The 27,542-nt window shown below is 30.9% G+C and overlaps 2 protein-coding genes across 3 annotated transcripts in view; one reads left to right on the top strand and one right to left on the bottom strand.

Annotated features, from left to right (window-relative positions):
* Positions 1–3,015, top strand: part of LOC108727499 (cathepsin O) — a 5,352-nt gene extending 2,337 nt beyond the window's left edge. Inside the window, exons 3-7 of the mRNA XM_018455643.1 lie at positions 310–551; positions 1,684–1,829; positions 1,904–1,954; positions 2,536–2,804; positions 2,905–3,015. Coding sequence (XP_018311145.1) covers positions 310–551; positions 1,684–1,829; positions 1,904–1,954; positions 2,536–2,804; positions 2,905–2,942 — 746 coding nt within the window. The 3' untranslated portion in view covers positions 2,943–3,015. The remainder of the gene's footprint in view (positions 1–309; positions 552–1,683; positions 1,830–1,903; positions 1,955–2,535; positions 2,805–2,904) is intronic.
* Positions 3,016–6,960: 3,945 nt separating this feature from the next.
* On the bottom strand, positions 6,961–13,194 carry vermilion (Tryptophan 2,3-dioxygenase vermilion). 2 transcript variants are annotated; one of them, XM_018455641.1, is made up of 7 exons: positions 13,110–13,194; positions 12,482–12,654; positions 10,932–11,131; positions 8,919–9,272; positions 8,316–8,562; positions 7,661–7,754; positions 6,961–7,247 (listed from the first exon to the last, which is right to left on the bottom strand). In XM_018455641.1, exons 1-7 carry the CDS (start codon positions 13,133–13,135, stop codon positions 7,043–7,045), a joined length of 1,299 nt encoding a protein of 432 aa, XP_018311143.1. In that variant the 5' UTR covers positions 13,136–13,194; the 3' UTR covers positions 6,961–7,042. The 2 variants fall into 2 exon arrangements, with proteins under 2 accessions (XP_018311143.1, XP_018311144.1); XM_018455642.1 differs by lacking the exon at positions 6,961–7,247 and having other exon boundaries at positions 7,688–7,754; positions 8,318–8,562.
* Positions 13,195–27,542: the final 14,348 nt, after the last annotated feature.

Raw genomic sequence — 27,542 nt, 5'->3', positions numbered from 1 at the left:
GGACAGTAAAGCGAACACATTAAACAATTTTTAGCAATTTTCAGGTAAAAATAATATGACAACTAATAACAATATATAATAAGATATATCTAACAGTAACTATTGTCTGACAATACATTACATATTAGCATATCTGTAAAAAGATATCGAGTACATCCCATTATACCCTATGGTTTCATTATACCCCAGGTTCCCCTACTTAAGCATACTACATTATTTATAAATTATAAGAATTTTCCTGAAAAAAGTACATTTGCAATAAGCAAATTAACGTTGTAATTTATTTGCTGAGTACGGCAATTTTGTTAGGGCAAAAACATACAACAGCGTCATATTATCATCAGCATTCTACGGACTCAGTTAATCGTATGAAAAGAATGATACCAATAACGGACATACCCTCTAAGTTTGATTGGCGAGATAAAGGGGTCGTAGGATCAGTTATGAACCAAGAGAATTGCGGCGCTTGCTGGGCGTTCAGCACTGTCGGGGTGGTTGAATCGATGTATGCCATCAAAAACGGAACTTTGCATTCCTTTAGTGTGCAGGAAGTAGGTCCTTATATTCTCGACACGTTTTTCTATTTACTAAGTAAAGGAACTGCTCGAGGAAGTCCGCGTCAAATATAAACTTTATGAAAGCGCTTTCATGCATGTTAATTGATTGTAGAAGAAGAGTCTCGGATTTTTCTATCCTATAACCAATCAACAGACTTGAAAAATTTGTCATACAATAAAAATGGACAAATGTAATATTGGTCTTATACGTAGGTAACTAGAAAAATTTTGAGATTTAAAGCGGTTTCTAGACGATTAATATAGGTTTGTTCGGCGTCGCAAGCTCCAACATGCTCCTACTCACTCTATCAAGCGCGTTGGAGTAAAAGCAATGGTAGGAGCATATTGGAACATGTTGGAGCATGCGACGCCGAACAAACCTTATTATTGTTCAGTCATATAGGTATTTTATAATATTATTGATGCCTTCTTCAGACAATTCAATACAACGCTCAGTACGATTTTCAATCAAATCGCATCCAATAATTTAATTAATTTTTTTGATCTTACTTGATCATTAGTGACAGGCATATCGACATTTGTAATTGCATTCGACAAAATATTTGTAATGAGAATCAGTCGACATCTGATTACATCAAACAAGTTAACAATTAGAATTACTGAAGACAAATTTCCAAATTGGGCAGCACTTTTCTGAGGAACGGTTATCGTTCTATATGTGATGACGAGCGAAAAAAGGGTACAGTTTGATTAGTTTTTCAGAAAATAAATGTAATCAAAAGTGACTATTCAAAAGTTTTACTATCCAACGTTAATTTTGATGTAAATTAATGTAGTTTATTTATAAAATGTAAGTTAAAAATGAGCGTCGATCCTTGTAAATTGTAAATATATCTAAAAAAACTTTTGATTGACACAATATACTGTACAAACGATCAATATTAATCAATAATACCGTGCAATATCAAATATTGTTCAATAATATTGATCATCTAGGAGCCGCTTAAGACGCACGAGGGACTTTCCGAGTGAGAAACCAATGTTTAACTCAAGAAGAAAATCGATGCTTAAAAATAGACAATCTCTTGAAAATCTCAAAACTTTTTTAGACATTTCTATTTATTAATTTGTCAGCCGATATAATTTATTCTCCGACATTATATAGATGATCGACTGCATGCCAGGCAATTTCGGATGCCAGGGCGGTGACATATGCAGCTTACTCTCGTGGTTGTTGGCCTCAAAAACAAGAATTATATCTGAGACCGATTATCCTCTCACATTGCAAACCGACACGTGTAGATTGCATAAGTAGGTTGCATGCAAGTGGCAAGGATGTTTTTCTTAGCGAAACCGCAAAAGTATGATGACACTTGATCTTTCAGAATTTCCGCGAAGACGTCGGGAGTTAAAGTAACGGATTTCACATGCGACAGGTAGTTTCATTTTTATTTGTGCATTATTGTTTATAATGCATTATTTTTTATTGTCTTATTATTTATAATGTTTTATTTTTTAAACAATAAAGAATGTATACTGAAAAAAATGCATGTAATTTTACATGGAAATTACATGTTTATGACTGGAAAATTATCTAAATTACTTAAATATGATTGAAAATTTACTGGAAATTGTAAATTTCAAATCATATTGTATTTAAGTAATTTTGCAGTCATAAATATGTAATTTCCATGTAAAATTATATGCATTTTTTTTTAGTGTATATGTACAATTCCTCTTTTGCAATGCAAAATTTAAAAAAAAATCGGAAATGGAGCAATGAAGGATGTAATATTGAAACAATTATACTAATTAATTAATTGTTTTATTATTTATTTTTTCTCATACGCGAAATGAACATCGCTAAATAAATCTAATTCTTTGTTTTGCTACGAGATTTACATCAATTTCCAAATTACGTCGGCATTAACAAAAAGGGAGAGCCTGAAGGCTTTCGGCTGGACGCCACGTTGTCTAATGTCCTGGCACTCGCGAATACTAATCGAGTTTGTTTCAGCTTTGTAGACGCGGAGACTGAACTTTTGACGTTGCTCGTTACTCATGGACCCGTGGCGGCTGCCGTGAACGCCATATCTTGGCAGAATTATTTAGGTGGCATAATACAGTATAACTGCGATGGTTCGTTCAACAGCTTAAATCATGCGGTGCAGATAGTGGGATATGACACGGAAGCGCGTATACCGCATTATATCATAAAAAATTCGTGGGGACCGTCCTTTGGCAATAAAGGTTACATTTTTATTGCGGTTGGCAAGAATTTATGTGGTAAGACCAATGAACGAGCGGGCATGTGACATTCACGTTAATTGAATTGAGTGCTTATTTCTTTGGGCGGATAAATAAATACCTTGACGTATGTTCGCAGGTATAGCCAATCAGGTCTCCTCGTTCCAAGTCGTTTAATCAATCAAAGAATGTTAAATTACAGCGTTTTCAATTTCTGACGAAATAAATTGAAAAGTGCTGTGAAAAGAATATGACGTAATAAAATACTTTATTAAGAACATTGGTGTTAATTATGTTTCCCATATTGTTTATTATGTCAAAGCAGTGGAGGATTTACACATTTTTTCACTCTAGGCTCTGTATTTCTTGGCGCCTCTTTAAGACACTTGGCGCTTCTTTCAGACAAATGAACAATAAAAAAAAGGTATCGAAAGGTATCATTTTTTTGTCAAAACGTCAAGATTATTTTTATGCGCCAAAGCACTACTTCAAGGTACTACGTACATTGGCAAAAATGCGTCACAAATGGCAATCCTGCACAATATAAAATTAACTTTCCATTTGTTCTTTTTCGAAGAATTCTGTACTAGTTTTGAACTAGTGCAATATGTTAAAGTGAAACAAATTATACCTGTCTCACTCTAACTTACTACATCAGTGTACATCAGTTCAGAACTTGGTGTGGAAAAAGAAAAGGCTTTTTAATTTTGGTCCCTAGAAGGATGGTACCCCCTAGGCTCGGGCCTTGTGGGCCTCTGTCTAAGTCCGCCACTGGTTAGAAGTCTATCAATATAACTGCTTTAATATAAAAGATGATCTAAGATGAAAAGTTAATTTTTCGGAAAGTGAGATAGTGATACTAGGTGTACAAATAAGTTTCCGGGTTTCACACATGGATGGCGCCAACGACACATGTAGTCGACATACATGTCTGAAGTTGTTTATTTTTTGTAGTTGCGACATCTAACGACAATAATCAATCATAATATTTCCAGTTTCGCGACGAAAAAAAATTTTTATGCAATAGTGAAAATGTCGGGTTTTGTGCCAAAAAAACAGCATTCGCGGGAAGTCTTGCTTTTCTGCTTTCACTTGGGCAAAAATGCAGCTGAAGCACGTCGTTTGCTTGAGGAGGCTTACGGCGAACATGCACCATCGAAAATAACCTGTGAAGATTGGTTTAAACGCTTTAGAAGTGGCGATTTCGACACTGCGGACAAAGAGCGCTCCGGAAGACCGAAAACAATCGAGGACGCCGATCTGCAAGCGTTGTTGGATGAAGATGACACGCAAACTCAAAAACAACTTGCAGAGGTGTTAAACACGTCTCAACAAAGCATTTCCATACATTTACGTGCCATGGGAAAAGTTCAAAAGGAAGGAAAATGGGTGCCGCATGAATTGACTGAGAGACAGATGCACCGTGCCATCGCACTTCCATCGTCAAGGACACCATCAAAACGCTGAAATGGGATCTGTTACCACACCCGCCGTATTCACCAGATCTGGCGCCATCTGATTACCACTTGTTCCGGTCGATGGCGCATGACTTGGCTGGACTACACTTGGCCAGTTTCGAAGAAGTGCGAAATTGGATAGATGAATGGTTTCGGACCAAAAACGAGTCGTTCTATCGTCGCGGTATTCATGCATTGCAAGAGAGATGGCGAAAATGTATAGCTAGCGAGGGACGATACTTTGAATAAGCCGCTTTTTGTTTTTTCTTGAAATTTTGCATTTTTCATTGATCAAAAAAACCCGGAAACTTATTTGTACACCTAGTATATACAATTATTAGAAACTATATACAGCTATATACCATATCTTCCTAAAGAGTCGGCCGATTTTTCTTGATTTTCATCCTGTAGTGCAATTAATAACTTCATTTTCATTTGCTTTATCAACATGCGGAACTATGTGACTTACAATCAGTATTAAGAAGGTCGACAATTAAAATTCAGAAAGATTTTATATCTCTTACTTTTTCTTCTTATAATAACCAATTGTAAATGTTCGAGACATGGCCTTTTCTTTGAATCATTTTGCCTAATCTAATTTATAATTTATGTCTAGTCTCTCTCTTAATTATAACTTTTTTTTTAAATTATCTAAAATTTTAAATTTTAGTCAATAAATAAAAGAAGGGCAACGAGCCAATTATAATGTAAGATATTTAATAATCGTATATATACAAACGTTTCGACACCGATCGGATCATTTTCAATGTAAAACAATAAACACTCTTACATAAATTATCGGAAAATTCGGTCAAATTATAATGTCCAGTGAAAAGTTCGGTTGTATTCATAAAATGCGGTCCATATGTAAAACTATCAAAAGAGATCACATCTCACTTTTCACAATTATACAATCTCACAAATAAATAATACATTAACATTGCGTTATAGATTAAATTATCGATGTACATTTATAGTAAATTAAATTAAAATGCAAATTAAATAAAACATATATACCTTATATTGTCTTAATGATGTAAAGTAGACGATAGGAAAACGCAATTAACAAAGTTATATTTAATAAAAAATAAGCCATGATACAATTGGATGTAACATTTAAACTCAACGGTGTCAAGCGACGTTATGACAAAAAGGAAACAAAGAAATAGGAAAGATAATAGGAAGGAGACAAAGGACAATGTTAAGAGGGGGAAAGAGATTGGATAATGTTTAGATATGATTCTGGCAGAGATTCTGTGTCATTTTGTTTGTTTAGCCCATGCGTTTGTCATTTTATGTGAACCATCTCCGATATCAATCTCTTATTAAAGGAAGCTTCTCTGTCTAAAATTTCCACATTGTCCCAGTCGAAATTGTGATTCTGGTCAATGCGGTGACTTGTGATCACTGTTGGGGATTTTGACTTCTTATTAATATCGGAGACATGTTCGTGCAATCTTGTCTTTAATTGTCTTTTGGTCTGACCCACGTAACTGGCTTCACAATCATCACAATAATAAGAAGTCAAAATCCCCAACAGTGATCACAAGTCACCGCATTGACCAGAATCACAATTTCGACTGGGACAATGTGGAAATTTTAGACAGAGAAGCTTCCTTTAATAAGAGATTGATATCGGAGATGGTTCACATAAAATGACAAACGCATGGGCTAAACAAACAAAATGACACAGAATCTCTGCCAGAATCATATCTAAACATTATCCAATCTCTTTCCCCCTCTTAACATTGTCCTTTGTCTCCTTCCTATTATCTTTCCTATTTCTTTGTTTCCTTTTTGTCATAACGTCGCTTGACACCGTTGAGTTTAAATGTTACATCCAATTGTATCATGGCTTATTTTTTATTAAATATAACTTTGTTAATTGCGTTTTCCTATCGTCTACTTTACATCATTAAGACAATATAAGGTATATATGTTTTATTTAATTTGCATTTTAATTTAATTTACTATAAATGTACATCGATAATTTAATTTATAACGCAATGTTAATGTATTATTTATTTGTGAGATTGTATAATTGTGAAAAGTGAGATGTGATCTCTTTTGATAGTTTTACATATGGACCGCATTTTATGAATACAACCGAACTTTTCACTGGACATTATAATTTGACCGAATTTTCCGATAATTTATGTAAGAGTGTTTATTGTTTTACATTGAAAATGACCCGATCGGTGTCGAAACGTTTGTATATATACGATTATTAAATATCTTACATTATAATTGGCTCGTTGCCCTTCTTTTATTTATTGATTTATTCTAATTGAGCTATATTAACATTTATTTTAAATTTTAGGTTTAACCCGTAAAGATAGAATACATGGTCTTGGTGATTCTGAGACATTTTCCTAATTTTTAAATAGTGTAATGATCTAGAATAATTTGATATTTCACAATCTTATTTTTCACTATCTTATTCTATTCATATAAGCAATGCAGTATGATTATTGTACATAGTTATATTTATATTTATTAAGTTCAAGTGTTGCAATTTTTATATAATTAAAAATTTTTAAATTTATAAAACAAATAACAGAAAACATTAATAGATCTCGTGGAGCCGTATATTCCTTTAGTGTTATAAAAAATATGTTTCAGATTAATTTTAACGCTAAATTAATTTTAAGAATCACGCATACTAAATATTTTTTTTTAAAGAAATATAGAATTTAAATGCTAAAGCATTTGTTTTTAAATAATCGTCTAAATGTATTATTTAATTATTGCATCAACGTGGCGTATAATATACACTGACTATACGTTACATTATAGAACTTAATAAAACTTAATAGAATTTCATGAAGTTTGCTGTGTCATAGGCAGACTAATATACGAGCTTCTTAAAGAGTCCGCCGATTCATCGTGATCTTCGTCCGTGATCCAATTGTATGATGCAATTGATAACTTCGTTTTCATTTGCTTCGTCAACGGCGGGATCATATGACGTGGTACCAAAAACGTCGATAGGTTGAACAAATCCAAAAAGACTTTGTATCTATCACTATTCGTCAAGACGCATGAAACAAACAAAATTTATTGTTTAAAATATTTGTATTTGCAAATCGGTAAATTGTATCATGATACTTGATCAAAGTTTTCTTACAAAACGCGATATATGCATTTCTGAAGTGACGTAATCAGTAATAATTGATAACAGTTCTTTAAGTGTAAATAAAGATTTATGTTAAATTATTGATAAACAAAGTTATACTGTTGTAATGACTTAATTACTTTGGCCATTACAATAATAATATTTGGGCTGGTGATAAAAATTCGAGATATTATTTTCATGTTGCCATTAATACGTATCTTTTCAGTGTTATTGAAAAGTTATTTGATATCAATTTTGATAAATACATGATTGATTAATTATCAATCATGTATTTATATTAGATAATTGAAGTAAATAAATACTTTAAAGTAGACTTCAAATATTGATAGCCGGAAGAACCACCAGTGCCTAGTTGTTGAGATCCAATCATTCTTTGTACCATGATAACATGATTATCTAAAAGTGTGTAAAAGAACACGTTATTACAATGTATAATAAATGGAATGATACGAAATAAGATTATGATGGACGTAAATATGACTTATATGATGTAAGCGTGTAAGCGTATTTTCATCATGTGCAGTAATAATATTGATAATTTAAAATCTGATAATAACTTTATACATATATGTATATATATATGTATACATATAATATGACCAATAATAATAATTGTGTGCTTTTGTAAGTCTTTTGAATGTTGCAAGAAAATAAAAAAAAAATAATGATAGTTGTGAATGTTGTAAAAAAATTAAATAAAATATCGATAAAACAGATTTTAGTAAAATATGCACTTTAAAAAATATGGATATGAATTTAACATATGACACGGTATATATAATTCATCGTGTTGATATTAACACCAACATGTGATTTTAAAACTCGTAGTATACATAATAATACTATTATGGTACGAATTAAAAACTCATAGTGTTAAATCCATGGCATTAAATCTACACCCATATTTTTTAGAGAGTTAATACAAATAACAAGATGTTAATAAGTGTTTTCTCTTACACCTCCATTTTGTAATTAGAGAGTCAATGTCCATTAGCGCCGTGAGAATCTGATGTGGCTGGCTAAATCGCGGTTCATCTCGATATAGGGTGATCATTATTGCTCCCTGAAGAGCACTGTGCGAAAATCTGCGTTCCCCCCGTGACACAAGAGCGTTGTGAAGTGATTCGTTGAAGATGCTGTCAAAAACTGCTTGTCGCGAGCGCACATTAGCTAAATGATAGTCTTTAATGCATTCCTTTGATTTCTGAAAAGTTAATAAATTATGAATAGCCAATTATTCTGAAATTCGAAAATAAAGAAATAAGATATTTTGCGTATTTAGACAAGTCTTTTTATGTCTGTTCTGTCTTGTAGTTTTCAATTTTGCAGCTTTATAATGATATCTTCAATGTTAATTAAGCTTTAAATTATATAATGATTGAGCTTTAAATTAAATTTCTTAGTACATGTTTATTAATATATATTAAAAAGAAAAGTTTTTATTGTTTTGTTAATTTTAGGTTTTCCTAAAGAGAGTCGTAATTGTTAAAGAAGTACGAATATCAGATAATTTAATGTAATATTATGAGTTACAAAATTAGTGAGATCGAGTGTAGTTACATGTATAGCTTGTTCTTGCTCGGTCAACATCTTCTCCACCGCTCGTTTGTATTTTCCCCAGAAATCGAAATCATGTGTCTCGAGCCCTGGCGTTCTGCTCAACCAACTCTGAACCAGAGTACTGAGACTGTGCTCCTCCTCAGATCGCTTGATCGCCTCGATAGCTGTAGGATCCCTCCCGAAAATCTTTATATAATTATATTTGACTCTAAGTTCCTGTTTTACACCCAATTTGTTCTCCAACAGACGGAATTGCAGCGATTGAAAACCCGAAGCCGGGCATAATAAGTGCCTAAACGCCATGAAATCCAACGGCGTCATAGTTTCCAAAATCGTCACTTGCTCCACCAACAGCTGCAAATCATGATTTGCTGTGTTAATGATTCTTAGTATTTTGCAAGTTTGTTAAAAAAAAAAGAAACGACACAGCTAAATTACATCGTTAAATGTACATAAAAGTTAAAATTTTTAATTTTTGTTAAATTTTTTTATACATTTATGACTTTACTTTGTATTTTGTAATTTATTCATTTTGGTTGAAGAAAATTCGATGAGTCGAAAGTATTATCATTATATTTTAAAATAAAATTTATGTTTATTTTTATTTTTATTTGACATTTTTTTATTGCTCTTCTTGCTCTATTTCTTTGTTTTAATATTATATTAACCTTTATTTTTATTATATTACTTATGTTAATCTCTATTTTAACAAAAGCAAGACAAATTTCGCTACTAAAAGACGTGATTAAATAAGATCGAAGTCTTTGTCGCTGTGAAAGAACATCTTGAAACGTTCTCATCGATTTGTCAACGCGACTGCATTCGCACTTCTATGGGTGCCAGTGCAAGCGAAGGGTGCGTAGGCGACATAATACGTTAATATTACAATGCATTGCTAGATGCATCTGGAAATAAATGTAATATAACTGTATTCTTTAAAGAACGCGAGTATGGTTTCTTTTGACACGCAGAAATTTGAACGTTATCTCACAATCGGGAATTTTAATGCATTCATGTACATTGCATAGATCAGATATTACATTTGTAGTACATCTTCCGAACGGTATTGTGTATCGAAGACAAATTCGCTACAGTTAGTCATTTCGATCGTAATTGTATTTTGAAGCACTCGATATTACGCGCTCGTGCGTATCGAGAATGCAGTATCGCGGAGAGACGTTTTATCGAATCAAAATAAAGAAAGGTACGACCGCACCTTCTGCGGTATTGAAATAGAGTAACGGGTTTGTTACCTAACGTACTCTTCTCCGTTCTCTCTTTAATGCATGCACGAACGCCCGGTGTCGCATATCGTCTAGAAATATTATCTTACTGTGCCCCCGCAGGGTGCCTTATGCGGTTCCCACAGTCTTATTTATCTCATGTCGTGCCTAAATCGGGCAAGAAAAATCACAATGTCGCGTCGTGTACTTGATATGTCAGCCGTTACGAAATATTATTGATCTAGTTTATCGTTTTGAAATATGTAAGAGGATGTAAGAGAAAGTGTCACGACGACGGTAAACAGCTTTGTCTAATGAGACAGAAAAATTTGATTAAAGGGACATGCAGCCTGTGACGAACTAATCGGCTTATAATTAAGGGCCATTCACCTTGCATCGTCATTATTATTATCAGCGGATGAGACACTTATTTAGCATTTCGTTATATATATAATTACGTATATTCTATTGTTAGACAAAGTTACACGAAACCACATTTTGTATAAGCAGGGCTGGGTATTTTTGCATTTAAAATGCCATTTTTTAAATGTAATTCTATTTAAAATGCTAAATGTAAAATACTTAAAAAAATGTATATTAAAATTGAAAACCATTCTGTATTTGAAAACTATTTAAAATATCTATTTACCCATTTTACATATAAAGTTGATTTGAAAAACATTTTACATTTTAAATACATTTTTTTAAGTATTTTATATTTGGCATTTTAAATGATTACCCAGCTCTGCGTATAAGAATCCTTTTTGAGAGAATCGATTTTAGAACGTACCTTCAGGATAAGGACAATGCGATTCAATCGTTTCAGGATCTCCAGGGTTTTTGATTCGTTTAAGACTCCATTGCCCTGGTTGGCGATCAAACGATCGTTAGAAGACCCGTTAGACATTTTGCAATTGTTGGATTCGGAGCTGAAAAGTGTCCTAACGGAATCGAGCTCGAAAATAATTTGCTTGAACCAAAGCTCGTATGCTACAACAAATTGAAATGTACCGATACAATATAAATAATAAAAATATTGCAATAAATAATTCATATAAATTAATAAAACATTAAAATAAAAATATTATAAATATATACAGTGATTGAAAAATTGATCAAATCATACTATTATTACGAATTTCCTTTGAAAATGTGCGAAGGAAGATACTTATAGTAAGACCACACATATTTGTTATCAACATAGATAAATGACGAATGACATATTGATAATAAAAGGTCGTATGATGTAACGAATAGAAATTCAATAAATTGGAGTAATATAAACGGTTGAACAAATAATTGATATAAATTAATAAAACAATTATTAAAATATAATTATAAATATATACAGCGATCGAGAAATTGATCAAATCGTACCATTGAATTTCTTTCGAAAATCTCTGAAGAAAAATATTTATAGTAAGATCATGGATATTTGTTGTCATCACAGATAAATGACGAATTATATATTATATATTACATATTATATAGTAAAAGATTGTACGATACAACGAATCGAAATGCAACAATACAATTGAAATAATATAACATTAATATATAATTGAATAATAGATATACAATTGGAATAAACTCATATAAATCAATAAAATAATTATTAGAATATAAATATTATAAATCTATAAAAGGACTGAAAAACTGCTTAAATTTATAACAATGGTACCATTGTTATAAATTTTATTTGAAAAAATCCGTGAAGGATAATATAGTAAGATAAAAGCTGTGTTCCAAATTTACTGAACATGCTGATACAACGCTGAAAATGCAGTTTACGTTACGTGCACTATAGGTTTTCAGTACTGGCAGTCAATTTTGGAACATAGCCTAAGATGTATTATATATTGTCATCATTGACAAATGACGAATCTATTGATAGTGGAAGGTCGTTAATGTCAATATCAGCATAACATTCTTTACTTATTTTCTTTGAATAGTTAGTTAATTATTGTGTAGTGTTATCAGTTTCGTGAGTAACTGCATATTATTTATTACGTTCGACACTATTCGTGAATAACAAATTATTATTAAAAAATTGTAGAACAATTTTAAAATTATGTGTTATACATTTTACTTCTATTTCATTATTTAAAATTTAATAATAAAGAAACACTTTATTATAAATAATCTGAGATATTGCGTTATTAAAAGAAAATTCATATAGAACGTATTGAAGGGATAAATGAGGATATTTGTCGCTTAAATGAGGATATTTTGTCACTAAGGGATATTTTCGGAGCTTTTATTCTTGCATAGAAGGAAAAAGAAAACTTGATCACCAGATTACGTATGTAATCGAAGAAAATATAATTATAAGTAAAATACCTTGATGGATGACAATAAAGAGATGTTCATCGTGAACTTCATTGCCGTATTCGGCGCTGAGAAGCCTTTGCGCGGACAAGATTTTATCTAAACGCAGATACTCGCTGTAGTGCAACGCTGGTCCTTGCGTTAACTCCCGCTGTGTCTGATCGTCCCGATAGTGATTATTTTCTCTTCAACAAATACGTTCGCCATTAAAATTTTTTGTATAATCTCATTTTAAAAAGAAAGATAAACGCGTGATTGATTGCAATATGAATGATGATGATATAATCGCTTATTCTGTTTGATAAATATATCATAAAATACTTTCTGGTCATAATAATTTTATCATTTGTAAATACAAAATCTTCAGAATTACGTAAAATCACTGGATTAGAATGTATTTGTTGCTTGTATTGAAATAGAGTTTATTTCAAATCAAAGTATGCTTTAATAACGTGTTAAATCGTTTCTTTTTCCTTTGTAACAGAATACAGAATAAAGTTAAACAATTACAGGAAATCTCAGAGTGAACTTTTTTACATTAAAATATTCGCGATAGTTTGCGATTTTTTCTACGATAAATAATAATAGAGATATTTTTTTAAGTATCTAAGAGTATTGCAATTAAAAGTATATTACTTACGGAATATTGTTCATTGGGCAAGACATTTTTCAAGTATATTTCTTTATCGAGTTGTAATTTAAGGAATATATAGATAAAGTGACACTTAGAGATTTAATCAAATATTCGATATTTTTTACTTTTATTTTAGCGAATAAAATAATTGCCTGAATTGTGTTTTTTTAAAACACAGACTACAATTCACTTGAAAGATCTGACAATACGACTTGTCAAATGTCGCCCTCGCATACGAGAGACCACGCGCGGTGCACGTTGTCGAGGAGGTGGATGGCGCTCGACTAACGTTCCATTCGTCGTTCAGAATTTATCTTCTGTATAATGACAGTATCATGATATCGAAAAGTATATCGAAAAGTATACAGTATATTGATATCGAAAAAATTTTAGAGCGGAATGTTTTTACGATAACGACACATAATTATTTTATATGATTATTGCTAAGATAGATTGTTGAATAATGTTCATGTTTGTCTAAAAATTGCTTTATCGGAGCCTTTTCTTTATATATAAAAAATATTTCTATTTTTTTTTTAACGTACGCAATGTATAAATAAAAATATATTTCGTTACATTATTTAAGTACAGAAATATAAACGAGAGTTACTTCTTATTGGACGTTATTTTGCACCTTTCTCTGCGAAAATACTCAATATAAATTATTATTACTAATTCTTTCATTTGATTAAATTTTATATTTGTTAAATACTTTTTACCGATAACTGTAAATTCAAACTCGTATTCAGGACTTTTATCGATAAATATGCGCTTTTATCTTTAAAATTTTATTGTATATGTAAAACGTGAACTATATGCTAAATGCTCGCTAACATCATTATAAACGCGTTCTGAATACGAGCCTTAGTATTTTGTTGGTGACTCTACGCATAATAGTATTATTATAATGGTAAAAAGAGATGCAATTAAACGTAGTTTGAATACAAAACTAGTAACTTTGCAGATAATTATGTATACATATACATATATTGTACATGTATATTATGTATTGCCTTTACGGATTGTGTTATTATTATTTATATTATGTATGTATTTATATTATGTATTGCCTTATTATTATTTATATTATGTATGTATTTATATTATGTATTGCCTTTACGGATTGTGTTATTATTATTTATATTATGTATGTATGCACATAAAATATACATTATCGTATGTTACAAATGCTAAAAAAAATTTTTTAAACACACTTTATTATAGTTTTAAAAAAGTCGCTCAATTATTATAATATTATATTTTCTATTTACAAAAATTTAACTAATAAATATTATAGGTTTGCAAGCTTGTTAAATAAATGACAGATAGACAGATTTTTAAAGTGAATTAACAAATAATTGCATAAATGCGCGATTCGATTTTTAATTTATCATAGATAAATCTTTATCGCTGCCAGTAACATTAAAAAACTGTTATCCATAGATTTATTGGAAAATTTTACAATACTATCTACTGTAAAATTTCTTTCAAATTGTAGAAAGAAGACTAAAATTATTTTCTTTTCGAAAAGAAGTAAATATGGCAGATCTTACGAAGATACATAAATTTTTTTCCAATGAATTTTTTTATTCTTAGGAAAGGAATCGAGAAAATCCGTGGTAAAATTGGAAACAAACTTTTTTTCCGAAATTTTAAAACTATATATTTTATAAATTTTTTAGAGAAAAAAATATATAACATGATAATTTAAGTATTTAATATTCTTGAGGCTTTCACGGGTGTTACTTATGTGACAATCTTGCGTTTCGCGGGTTTTCTCCGTGTTCAGATCCATTCTTGGAATGCCAACGTTTCAGTATCAGGCTGCTCCTCGCCCTGATGAAGTGAACTGCAAGGTTCACGAAACGTTGGCATTCCAAGAATGGATCTGAACACGGAGAAAACCCGCGAAACGCAAGATTGTCACAATTTAAGTATTTTTTAAATGTAATTAATTTGATTACTTTATGTGTGATCATTTTATGTAATGCACAAAATATACATGTTATGTACATTTTATGTACATAAAATTGTAATGTATGTAAATTGTAAAAAGTATCAAATGAGGAATGTTCTGGACATTGTTTATAGATATTCAAACAAAATAAAATAAGATAATTTTTTATCAATGTAATATCTTATAGGACTGTATATGTGATAACACAAACTATATTTTTAATAGTCCCTATATAGTTTCAAAACGTATCCAAATTTCTATAATTAAATTTTAATTTTAATAACGTTAGCGTACGTTTCAATTAATTTTTTATTAATTTCAGTTAATTTTCTATTAATATTTTCTATTTACAAAAATTTAACTAATAAATATTATAGGTTTGCAAACTTGTTAAATAAATGACAGATAGACAGATATTTTTAAAGTGAATTAACAAACAATTGCATAAATGCGCGATTCGATTTTTAATTTATCATAGATAAATCTTTATCGCTGCCAGTAACATTAAAAAACTGTTATCCATAGATTTATTGGAAAATTTTACAATACTATCTACTGTAAAATTTCTTTCAAATTGTAGAAAGAAGACTAAAATTATTTTCTTTTCGAAAAGAAGTAAATATGGCAGATCTTACGAAGATACATAAATTTTTTTCCAATGAATTTTTTATTAAAAATGGAAACAGTTCAAAAAGAAGAAACATATATGAGAAAAATCTCTTAATATTTCATTAAATCGTTAAACGCAATTTAATTTTATTTCACTTTTTATTTGTAATTATTTTAATATCATATTAATAATAATTTTAAATAATGTAATAATAATTTAGTTATATATAATTATTATATATATTTATATATAGTAAATAATAGATATAAAATAAACTAACAGTTGCGGAAATATATATGCATGGTATGATTTCTCTCTCTCTCTCTCTCTCTCTCTCTTTCTCTCTCTCTCTCTCTCTCTCAGATAATGTTTCGATAATACAGGTACACAAAAAATTTATTGATCCGGAGATTAAATCGTGGTATTCTTATGTATTTTGACGCTTTAAAACTGAATCCAATGTCCAAATTGCTTCATTACAATTTTTTTTATTAACGAAAAATAATTCCATTTTCCAATATATTTTTAATCTACCAGTTGCATATTAAATATATATATTTACATATTGTCATTAAATTTACATATTGTCATTAAATTTACTTTCTTTTGCTTCATATTAAAAGCTTATATATTAAAAACCAGACTATAAGTGAGTCTAAAAATATTTAAAAATCGAGTTATTTTCCATCGATAAAAAATTGTGATGTGTAATGCAATTTGGATATCGGAGTTGGGTTTTAGAGCATCAAAATACATAAGAATACATGTCATGATCTAATCTCCAAAATGTTGAATTTTGTTTTATGTGCCTGTGTAATTATCAGATAAAGATTACTTCGAGAATGATGCAACGATGTAATAAAATTGCATTATAAGTAGAATTGATTATAAGTCGAATGATAACGAACATTGATGCTGGGATAAATGAAGCTTATTAATAATAATTATAACGGCCGTGACACTGGATAGCAATAAAATTCGTTCATGACACTTAATCGTCCACCGGACACGCAGTTTCCCGGAAGTATTGATAACTCCGCGTCACTGATTATAATTTTCCTCCCTTCTCTCAGAACATTGCTCCTTTTCATCCTTTTCGACCACGTGATCTATCGGGCTATCTAGTGCACATATACGCGAATAAAGATAATTTATATTACGCGATAAATTCGCGATAAAGGAAAGATACTATTTAATTTTACATTTCAAATGTGTGATAGACTAATCGAATAAAGTAAAGGATTTAAAAAATCCTAATATTTGACAATTGCACAAGATTCCTGGAATTCAAGCGTACTTGATTAGTAAAGTGGGATTTGACTGCAAGAAGAAATGCAATATGGACAGATATGTATATACTGAAGAAAACATTCTTGACGGTAAATAGCATTTCCTGGAAAAATATATATTTTGCGAATAAGTTTTACATCAGAAAGATGTTATCTATTTCAAGTAAGAGATTTCAACAGTCCGATTAATACATCGCGCTACATTCGCTAATCATTGCATTTAACATTATTGATTTGTCATTTTAATGTTTTGTGCATGATGATTTTAAGAATGTGAGAAAAACAATCAATTGTGATTGATTAATTTCTCACGGCTTAAGGCTTAAGATTTTATGCCTTAAATCTCATTGTAAACGCCGCTTTAGGTACGGCAATTACAATTTACTTCGAGATTTTCAATGATTCTACATGTCACTGCGTATCACTTATCCAGAGCCGGAAGTTCTATTCGATAATATCTTCAATGACGTACCGTACTTGTTTACGTAATTGTGTTACCATCGAGAAGAGTTTTGATATAATTACCAGGAGTGTGCACGAAGGATATGTCCATCGAACGCGTTTATCGCTAATTTCAGATATTCCGTTTAATGATTGTGAGATTACATTCTGTATCGCGCAAAGATTGTAAGCAATCCGACACGCGCGGATATCATCCGAGTGGAGAGACATGTGCAATTTAATTACCGTAATAAATTTAGTAATTAGTTTCAGAGATAATATTCATGAGATATAATTTTCTATTATAATCGAATCTCGTTACGTCACTCCTAAGATATTTTTCATTCTAATTTTTCCATATATTAAAATTTTTTAATTTTCGTATTGTGCAGTAGTGGGCCACGGCCGTAATTTGCATAAATTAATACCTCGTGCATCCTGGTTTTCCTGCTTAGCGCTCGTTATTACATTTTCTCTCAAGCAAAGAAGAGGGAGATCCGTTCGTCGCGTGTAACAACTTCCTAACAGGTACGAAAAAAACATGACATACTTTAAATAATGCCCGCGCAAAAATAAAACGTCTGCACAAATATTTGTTCGATAATTAAATGCACGAGATATTTAAGAAATAATATAACTTCTCGATTACATAATTATAAGCGTGCGGATAATGGCAACGTAGTCTAAGATCGGATAGCAGATGTAAAAACTAATTTTAGTAATTTTATACAATGTGTAGGAAGAAAATATATCGAAACGGAAGCACGTGATAGAAGTTTAATTATGATTTCAGATTCAAGATAATGATTTATTCTGCAGCGTTAGTCCGTCCGTTGAATATATTTAGTCAATCCTTTTTCCAAGCGGTTACTCGCGCAATTCTCTTAGAGAGAGAGAGCACGTTCTGTCGCAATCGAGTGCAACGACATAAAATGAAGATAATGCGCTGCCTGATTATTTGTCCTCAGTTTCGCTAATGTTTGAAGTCGAGTCGCGAGATTGAATCACTCGTATCCTGTTTTAAGAATTAAATTAAGACCGATATTATTCTCTTATAGTCGGTTCTTATTTCAAGATCGTTTCAAATAATGTCTTAAGGGGATCCTAAAGCCGTCTGTATTACCGACTAAATCGTAATTTTTGTATAACAAATACTTTTTTCTCTCTTTCACAGATTCGAAAATTCTTTTCCAGGATTAAAGTATACGCATTAATACGTGTTTGTGAGGTGGAGTTTATGCCGAGAACGACCAAAAATTTCGAAATTAATATATTTTTTACCATTTCGTAGTGTAACATGGCGTTTCAAGCTATCAAATCGTGACAAAACATTTGCTTGATACGAAAATTTTGCAACCTGTACTTACGAAATAGTAATTCACAAACACGTAGTTTGCACGAATAAATAACGTCGAGTTCTTAGAATAAAGGTGAACGCACATAGAAGTAGAAGTAAGCAGTAAGCAGTAAGACGTAAGATCTCCATCTTTCATATGTATAATTGCCTACTTCGTATGTCTTACTGGTTGCTGCTTACTTCTATTTCTATGTGCGTTCACCTTTAGTCTTAGACGAATTTGTTACATGAAAATTGACACAAACGTGCGATTGCGTGTATCATAGGTTGCGTGAGATATTGGTGTGGTAGTATATAAAGACATGTCGATGCGCTGGAAAAACAGCGACATCTAATGACTTCATCGGTGTTCGAGCTTTGCTTTAGGATCTTAGGCTTTGCCTTAAGATACTAATATTGTTCTGTGATTGGTTTATAACTTAATATTGCACTTAAGACCGTCTTAAATATAAGAATCGACTTACGAGTCGGGGAAAAAATTGTTCGATTTCGTGTAAGTACAGAAATAATGATTTTGATGAAGTATCTAAAAATTTAGCTAGATACAGATTTGAAAATGATTTTGTTAAACTATCAAAATAATTATGTACGTTAAAGCTGATTGCTATTAGATTGATATAAAAACAATGTCTGCTTTTTTGTTTTAAACTTTGATGCTTTATTCTACAATAAGGTTGCGTTTAATTGTATTCATGTTACATCATTTTCAAGCACAGATTTCGTTCTATTTAATTGTGCTTGCCTGTTTTCAATGTCAATTTGTGATTAATTATTATAATAATTAATATAAATGAAGCAATTCCGAACAAATTCTTGTAGTTCAAACTGCGAGTCGAAAAATTAATTTGAAGCATTTGACCAGGGAATATTTCAAATAAACGTACAGAGTACAACAGTTACAAAAATTTCGTAATAGAGACGAAAGCCTTGAAGATAAAGAAGCTCGAAGACGAGCCATTTGCTATATATATATAATGGAATAAATAAATTTATATCTCATTGACAAAAATGTATAGGTTCTAATAGTTTTTATTTCGATTAATAAACTATATCATAAACTGAGATGTGTGTATTTGAAGGTAAAGGTTAAGAACCGATATTTTGCATGGATCTAATAGAATATCAAATTTTGTAGCATTGCTTGAGTTTCTTACAATCATTTCGGTTTTTCTCAAACAAATTTTTTTTATACCTAATTTTTAAAATGTTTCAGCAAAATTCTTCTCTCGTGTCTCTTTTATTTTGTCTCTCTTTTTTTCTCACGATTACGAAAATCCACTTTTCACGATCGTTCATGTTACGGATTACTCACAGCTTCGCTTTTTCTAGTATTCCATCATCCACAAGTAAATAGAAGTCTATCCTGAGAGAGAAAGAGAATGGATAAATCGTGTGTGTAAAGTACTGAGGGATGCCGTTCTCCAGAATGGAAGGACGAAACACCGCGATGGAGTCGCGCTCGCGGTTTGCGGATTTACGCAACGCAACGCCTCCAACATTGTCTTGGAGGTATCTAATTGCCTGGCGTGGAGTGTCCACTAAATTGCGGCCGGAAAAAACATTTCACAACGGATCGAGTATCGTTCAAGCTGCGCTTAATACGATCACGGCCGCGATCGCATTTTCCGCGTACCGCGTATTTATTTCAGCTCCACGAGCGAATTTTGTCACGATCGTATTTCCGTTCCCAATTGCACTCGTAATCGGCCAAGCGCGAACGATCGATGCTCGCTATTGTCCCAGTCTATTGATCTATTTCACGATAAAACTCCCGATATCCCCGCAGTTAGTTTCGCAGGAAACTCTCCGTTACGAGACTTCGAGAACTTGAAGTACGATAGCAATAACAAATATCCATAAATCTGAATATCGCAAGACATTCGGATATCTAATGCGCATCCTAGAATATTTATTGGACATCTGCATGTCTCCCTTGTCTCTTCTTCTCCCTCGTAACTCTTCGGGCCCCCGTCCGAGCGAGTGGTTGCAGTTTCTCTCGAAGACGAGAGATATCGCAGGCTGTCGAGAGAGCAAATCGGTTTGACAGATTGTTGGAAAATTTAATAAAATCACTACTTGCAAAGGAATAATACTCGCGTTGTAATATATCAACTCTTGATATTATCAAGTGACACGTCGCAATAACGCGGGCTGCGACCGATAGGTGCAACACGCGGAACATCTGACGCCATTGCGGAAGCACGTGAGAAGTCGGCTAATGAGGTACCATTCACCGCGACTATTCGTCTTATCTCTTAACTCTTGGTGATCGCGTGCGTGCGAACGCTTATGGGAAAATCTGGGTGGTGCCTCGTAATATCTCGAGCAAATAAATGACTTATTGTCTACATATAACAATCGTCGACGAGATGCATCTTCGTGAAATATCTCGTGCAGGTTTTCCGTTTTAATTTCTCGCACAAGAATGCAACGTAAATATAAAATTTCTGCGCTGATTTTATAGACGCAATATCATTACCAAATACCGGTATTCGGTAATAACATTATGCGTGTAAAAATATGGTAGATCTGTTCTTTTTAATTGAACTTTTTGCACCGTTCATTTCTCTTTTTTTCCAACGTAAAGGAAAAAAAGAGGAAAGCTGAACTGTGCAAGAAGCTGAAAAGAACAAACTTAATATTATTATATCAAGATATATCTAGAGTTTATCTTCTCTTATTGGAGAAAAATTTCTGGTTGAAAATGAATAAAAAAGATTCTGATCATATCAATCAAAATTTTGATTATCTCAACTAGAATTGTAACCAGAAAAGTCTGATTTGTCCATTTTTAACGAGAATTCCAATTAAGGGATATGGCCACAGTAGCGGATCTAAAAACATCAATAAATTCAACAATTTTTTTTAGTATAAAAAATAATTTAATATAAAATCAAATTTTTTAAAGCACTGGTTAATGCATATATTAAAGTACATAAAAAATTTTTTTTGTATCTTTGCATCCAAAATGGCGGCGCTATCAGTTTTTCTCAAAACAACGTTTTTCAAATCGGCGTGACAAATAACTTCAATAATTTTTATCCGAATGGGTTCAAATTTTAATTGCAACTTTTTACATACAAAAAAATATTTTGCTGCTCCAGAATTATAGTTGTTTGTTGTATCTGATAGAAAATTATATATCATACGCATAGAATTTATAGCACAAATATAAATTCTATCTCTGTCATCTATACGATTAGATGCAATACATATTCAATATCGCAGTACCTGTTAGAAATTTATCTATTCCAGCTATTTTTCGTACTTAGATAATTTTCGCTGTAACTGCAAGATCACTTTTTTCAGTGTAGACACATTTCGCAGAGAAATACGTAGGGATTTTTCGATATATAAAAAACTTTTTATTTTTTATGAACAGTTTTTCACAAAATTTTTTTAGCAAAAAATGCAAGTGTGATTTCAAATGCCTATCATTCTTGAAAATATCAATATTTTTACAAACCGTTACGTACTTCTCTGCGAAATGTGTCTAAGAAGTTGATCTCTGAAGTTTGATCTCCAAAAGATCGATTTTATCGATAATAACGATTTTAAATCGATCTTTTTGCGAAAATTGATTTTTAATAATTAAAAGGGGATATTTTAAACCGATCTCTTTGTAAAGAGATCTCGCTTCTTTTTTAACAAAGATGGCTATTTCTAAGCGATTTTTGTAAAAGTTTTTGTAAAAAGTCGATTTTTAACAATCAATCCGAAGATCCCTACTTTTTTTCCAGTGCACTATTTTTTTTTACTTTGTAAATCACGCAGATAAATTCACTATATAGCTAATTAATTTAAACAAATAAGTGTCATAAGATCGTAATGTGAATACACAAGTAGATAATGAATACATAAGTAGATAACGAAAAGACTTTATCGAGGTTTCAGCTGGATCTTATTGCTTAAATAATATTTCAGTGTGAATTTATATACCTATTCAGTTCTACAATCGCACGCTGAAATCATTTTCAGTCTTTAAACGTAATCTTAAACCAAACTGGGATAGCAATATTCAAGCAATTTAATAATATTGATGTTAATAAGTATTCTAATTAATTTAAAATATGCATTCAATAATAGTAATAATATAATATATTGTAATACATTTATAATATCATATCATTATTTATAGCAATCGTTTCGTTACTTTAATCCATAAAAGCGAAATCTATTTTTTATTACTGATACATAAATGATGTCTTTTTCATGACATTTTAATTCCTATTTGTTATATAATTATTTTCAGTAATAAATTAATATTATAATGAGAATTACATTAAGTATTATAATACAAATAAATTAATTCAATAGCAGATATTTTATTATAAAGTAACTTTACATAAGTTAATAAAAAATTTACAAAATTATATAAATGAAATATTCGTTAATGGAAACGTGCACTCTTCGTACAATTTATATTTTTTGGTATATTCCATTTTCTTCCAATAGCCGGATTATCGTTGTCTTATTAATTATCAATAAAATTATTATTCGCAGTATTTTCACGTACACTGTAAATATTACATCTCCTCGCGACTGCTATTGCAAAGCGACAAATGATGCCTTAATCGCCCAGTAAATTATATTTGCGATGCTCCCTAACGGTATCATAATTAATGTTATGCCAATTTGCACATAAACAATTATTGATTATCATGTAATATGTGCATGTAGACATATATATATATATAAACAGCTGCGCATATTTCGTGATGTGCGTCGAAAATTCTTTTTGCTTTCAACTTCTCAATTTCTATTAGACAAAATGTGAGAGATATGCGGTCCGAGTCTGCTCTTGCCAAACGAGTTTCCATCTTTTTGTCCATTTTTTTAAATATACCAAAGCCCTATTTTTAGATGTCTCTAAAAAGCGAAATTGCTTTATTCTTTTTATGATTTAGCCACAGGTAGTCTGAGTTCTATCTATTCAAGCATTATGCATCGCAGCCCAACCCAATATTCTCTCAGTTCTAAAAGTAATATAAAAACTTCATCTCTTGGAACCTGTTATAACAATTTGACAATTTTCGTGGAAAGGAAAAAACCTTGCGACTATTATTCCAAGATGATGTTCTGTTCACTGGGATCTTCTTGTGTGTTAAAAAGATAGAAGATCTCTCTTATTTCAAAAGTGACAAATCAAAAAATTCAGTTTCCTAGAAAAGAGAACAAATCATTTTTTTAATTCACAGAAAATTAGTGATTAATCAAACAAGATCGGCAAAAAAGAATATATTTTTAACATAATTAATTGTTATTTTCGTTTCTTAAAAAAATCATTCTTTTTCAATTATGACGATTTTGACAATTTTTTATGAATTAGTTAATTCATATTTGATGAGATCGATAGGGTAATGTTTACTTAATTCATTCAAGATAATAACTCAAAAATCACGTTTTTTTAATTGTGTCACTTTTAAAATGAGGGAGCGATATGTCAAATTTATTGTAAACATTTTTAATAGTGAATTCAGTTGGACGTATTAGTGAGCACTGATGTACTCTTTAAACATAAATATCGACGTAAAAATGTATATTTAATATAAATATAATATATATTAAATTTTTAATGAAAAAATTGACGTTTTGCATTAAATGCAAAATCCTCAAAACATTTTATTGTGCTGTTTCGTTAGATATGTATTGAGCATTTTAGTATTCGAGATATTTGTATTTCACTCAAATTAGATCAGTATACAGCTTTAATATGCACCAGTGCACATTAGTGCACTCAACTGAATTCACTACAAGTTTCATAGATTTCTTTACTATGACGTACACAAACGAAAATTTAATCATTAAAATATATACACTTCAAGGCCAAAAGTTTGAAAACACTTTAAAAATTGACATTTTTGGAATTATTTATTAAAATATCTATAACAATATGTTTTTTAAATAACAATTCTTTAGATCCAGTAACTATCATTAAATTTGAAGAATTGTTAAAAAATATATTGTTATGTATACAGGAATAAGTAATTCCAAAAATGTCAATATTTTCAAATTTTTGGTCTGGAGTACATGTGAAACAGTTTTGAGATGTACTTATACTTTAATTTTAAAAGCAGAAATCTAAAAGTGAAGTATATACACGTGGACTTAAGGAAATCTTTTAAATACCGGATTTTTATTTACCTATCTCCTATCTTAAGGTCATTGTATATAAAAAAAATTTAGTCGTAACCATAAAGTAAACGAATCGACCAATCACAGTCAAAAGTAGGGGAGACCGGGTCTCGTTGGTACAAGAGGTAAGTTGGCATTGCGTTCTATTTGTGGCAAAAGAAACAATGGAAAAGTTACTGCAAAATATCACTTTTATAACATAGGTACTTCTCCCTAAGTTTCACTTAAATTAAACAAGTATTACAATAGAAAAAGAAAAAAATCTAATTCAAGAGCAGGCAAGTAAATTTTTGATCATTTCATAATTTCATATTAATGTCCTTCGGCTTGAGGAAACAAATCTAAATGATGTATTATTAGTTAAAAGAAAAGTGTTTGTCAGTACACAACACGTTATTTTGAGTAACAATAGTAATTTATTAAAATAAAATGGTCAAAATCAGACGTGCGTAGGAATGGGTTACTTTGGCTCATATCATAAGGAAAGGTTAGGTTGACTTATTGTACCGCATGTGAACATTCATTTACAATTTAACTCTGACAAAACACTTTATATTTAATATTTCTGTATTAAAATGAGGTAGAACTAAAATAATTTATATTTATATGTTTTTCAGTAATGACATTTTGCTGTTTGACGATTACAAAATAACTTTAAAAGATACAATTATTACTAAGAAGTATATATCTACTCTTTAATTTTTATTTCTATTACTTTTCTATTACGTTTTAGTTAATTTAATATAGAATTTATCACAAAGGCAATTTATACTGTGATATGTACCAATTTATCCCATATAGTGGGGCAAGTTAACTACAATGCAGCATGTTCGTATTTCATTTATTACAAAGAAAGTATGCAGTGTATAGAACTATTATTAGTATGAAAATGTAGAGAAAAATTCTCTCTATCACATTGATGTATCTTAATCATAATAGTTAATTGTTTAAAAAATCTAATGCCAAAATTGTGAAAACTGTGCCAACGAGACCCGGTCTCCCCTACAGTTTTACATTTTAGAATTCTCAATCATGATTGGTCGATATTACTTACGATCTTATGATTGCGACTAAAACTTTTTTACGTGTGATGGCCTTTACTAATAAATTACACCGGAAGTTACGCTTTAATTTTAAAAGTCTTTCTTTTTATACGCTTTTCTTCTGTCTTGGAGGTAACAAGGCAATGACGCAGCGGAATTACACAAGAACGAACATCCTATGGCAATAACGTATACCATTTCTGAGGAAGTGATATAAAATAATTATTCTTGGAATTGTAAGAACTAGAAAAAAGCGAGAAAGAGAAAAAGAGAGAGTGAAAGAGAAGTGTATTATGTTATTGCCAAAGAAATCTAAATGATTGTATTTATCTTGCTTGCGCTAACTCCGGTATATAAAAAATATCTGTTTGTGAAATTGTAATTTAATTAACGGCGTGCACGTTCGTGTAATACAAGCTACAAAATGATATGGTTTATGAATCTTCAAACGATCATATTATGCCACAATGAGATTTCTGTATTATGCATATCACGCATTATGCATATAATTACTGTCGTAATTAATTCAACTTTATTCTGACGATGTAATTAATTATTCATGAAAGTGCTATGCCTTAGTACCAAAAATTTCTATCAGACACACAGTGTAATGGTTTTTCTTTTTTTTTTTTTTTTGTGAAAAGGCCTCGGCGTCTTTTCTGCAGTTACATTAAAATATCAAATCAATAAGTTGCGGGTTAAAAATTCTAAATTATCATTGAGTAACCGGACAATCAACGATGGAAATCGCTATTACCATAGTAGTCTTTAGTCAATCGAAAGGTCAGTTGATCGATCCCGCCGCTGACCTTCACGATTGTTTGATAAATAGATCGTGCTATCGCGCGTTCTTGGTGAACCGAATATTTTTCTTCGTAGCTTGTCCGTCGCATCAATCAGACAGGTTTAACAAACCGAATACATAGCAATATATTTTTAGGATCAGGGTGTTAATTTATTCAAATTATTGTGTTAGGCTACTCTGATGTCCTCATGAAAAGAACAATTTTGCTAAAATATAAGTTAAAAAATTTTTAATTTGTTGATTTAAAAATAATTTTGTTGAACCATCAAAATAATCATACAAGTACTTTAAAAAATTTTAAGGGGCGATTTCTCACACAAATTCAAGACGAAAACTTCGTATGGCCACACATGTGCCCGAAAAGATTAAATTTCAAAGATGCAGGGTGTTCGAAACGTCTTAGTTTCCAAAGATAAAGAGAGTCAAAGTTGAAGGAAAAATTTTGTTTTTTTTCCGTTAAAATAAATTTTAAAGTGTCGTTAAAATAACTCGAGTAGTTTTTGAAATTTTTGATAAAAATAAAATTTTTCCTTCAACTTTGACTCTCTTTATCTTTGGAAACTAAGACGTTTCGAACATATGGTCAGTAAAGTTTTTATAAAATGAGAAATCATCCTTTAAAATCTTTTAGAGTACTTAGTATAAAACCTGTGTATAGATTAAACGAGATAAATTGATATTGAGAATACTGCCGCTGTGAGTACTCCATAGGAGATTGGAATGTAGAATTCGCCATTTTTCTCACGAGAATTCGTGATTTCTCGTACGATTCCGTGCACGTATCGAAGTACGTGTGTTCGAA

Source organism: Mycetomoellerius zeteki, unplaced genomic scaffold (assembly GCF_001594055.1).
Source record: "Mycetomoellerius zeteki isolate Tzet28-1 unplaced genomic scaffold, Tzet1.0 scaffold5, whole genome shotgun sequence".
NCBI classification, from domain to species: domain Eukaryota; kingdom Metazoa; phylum Arthropoda; class Insecta; order Hymenoptera; family Formicidae; genus Mycetomoellerius; species Mycetomoellerius zeteki.
The sequence above is the reverse complement of the archived record's forward strand: the minus strand, read 5'-3'. Positions and strand labels throughout refer to the sequence as shown.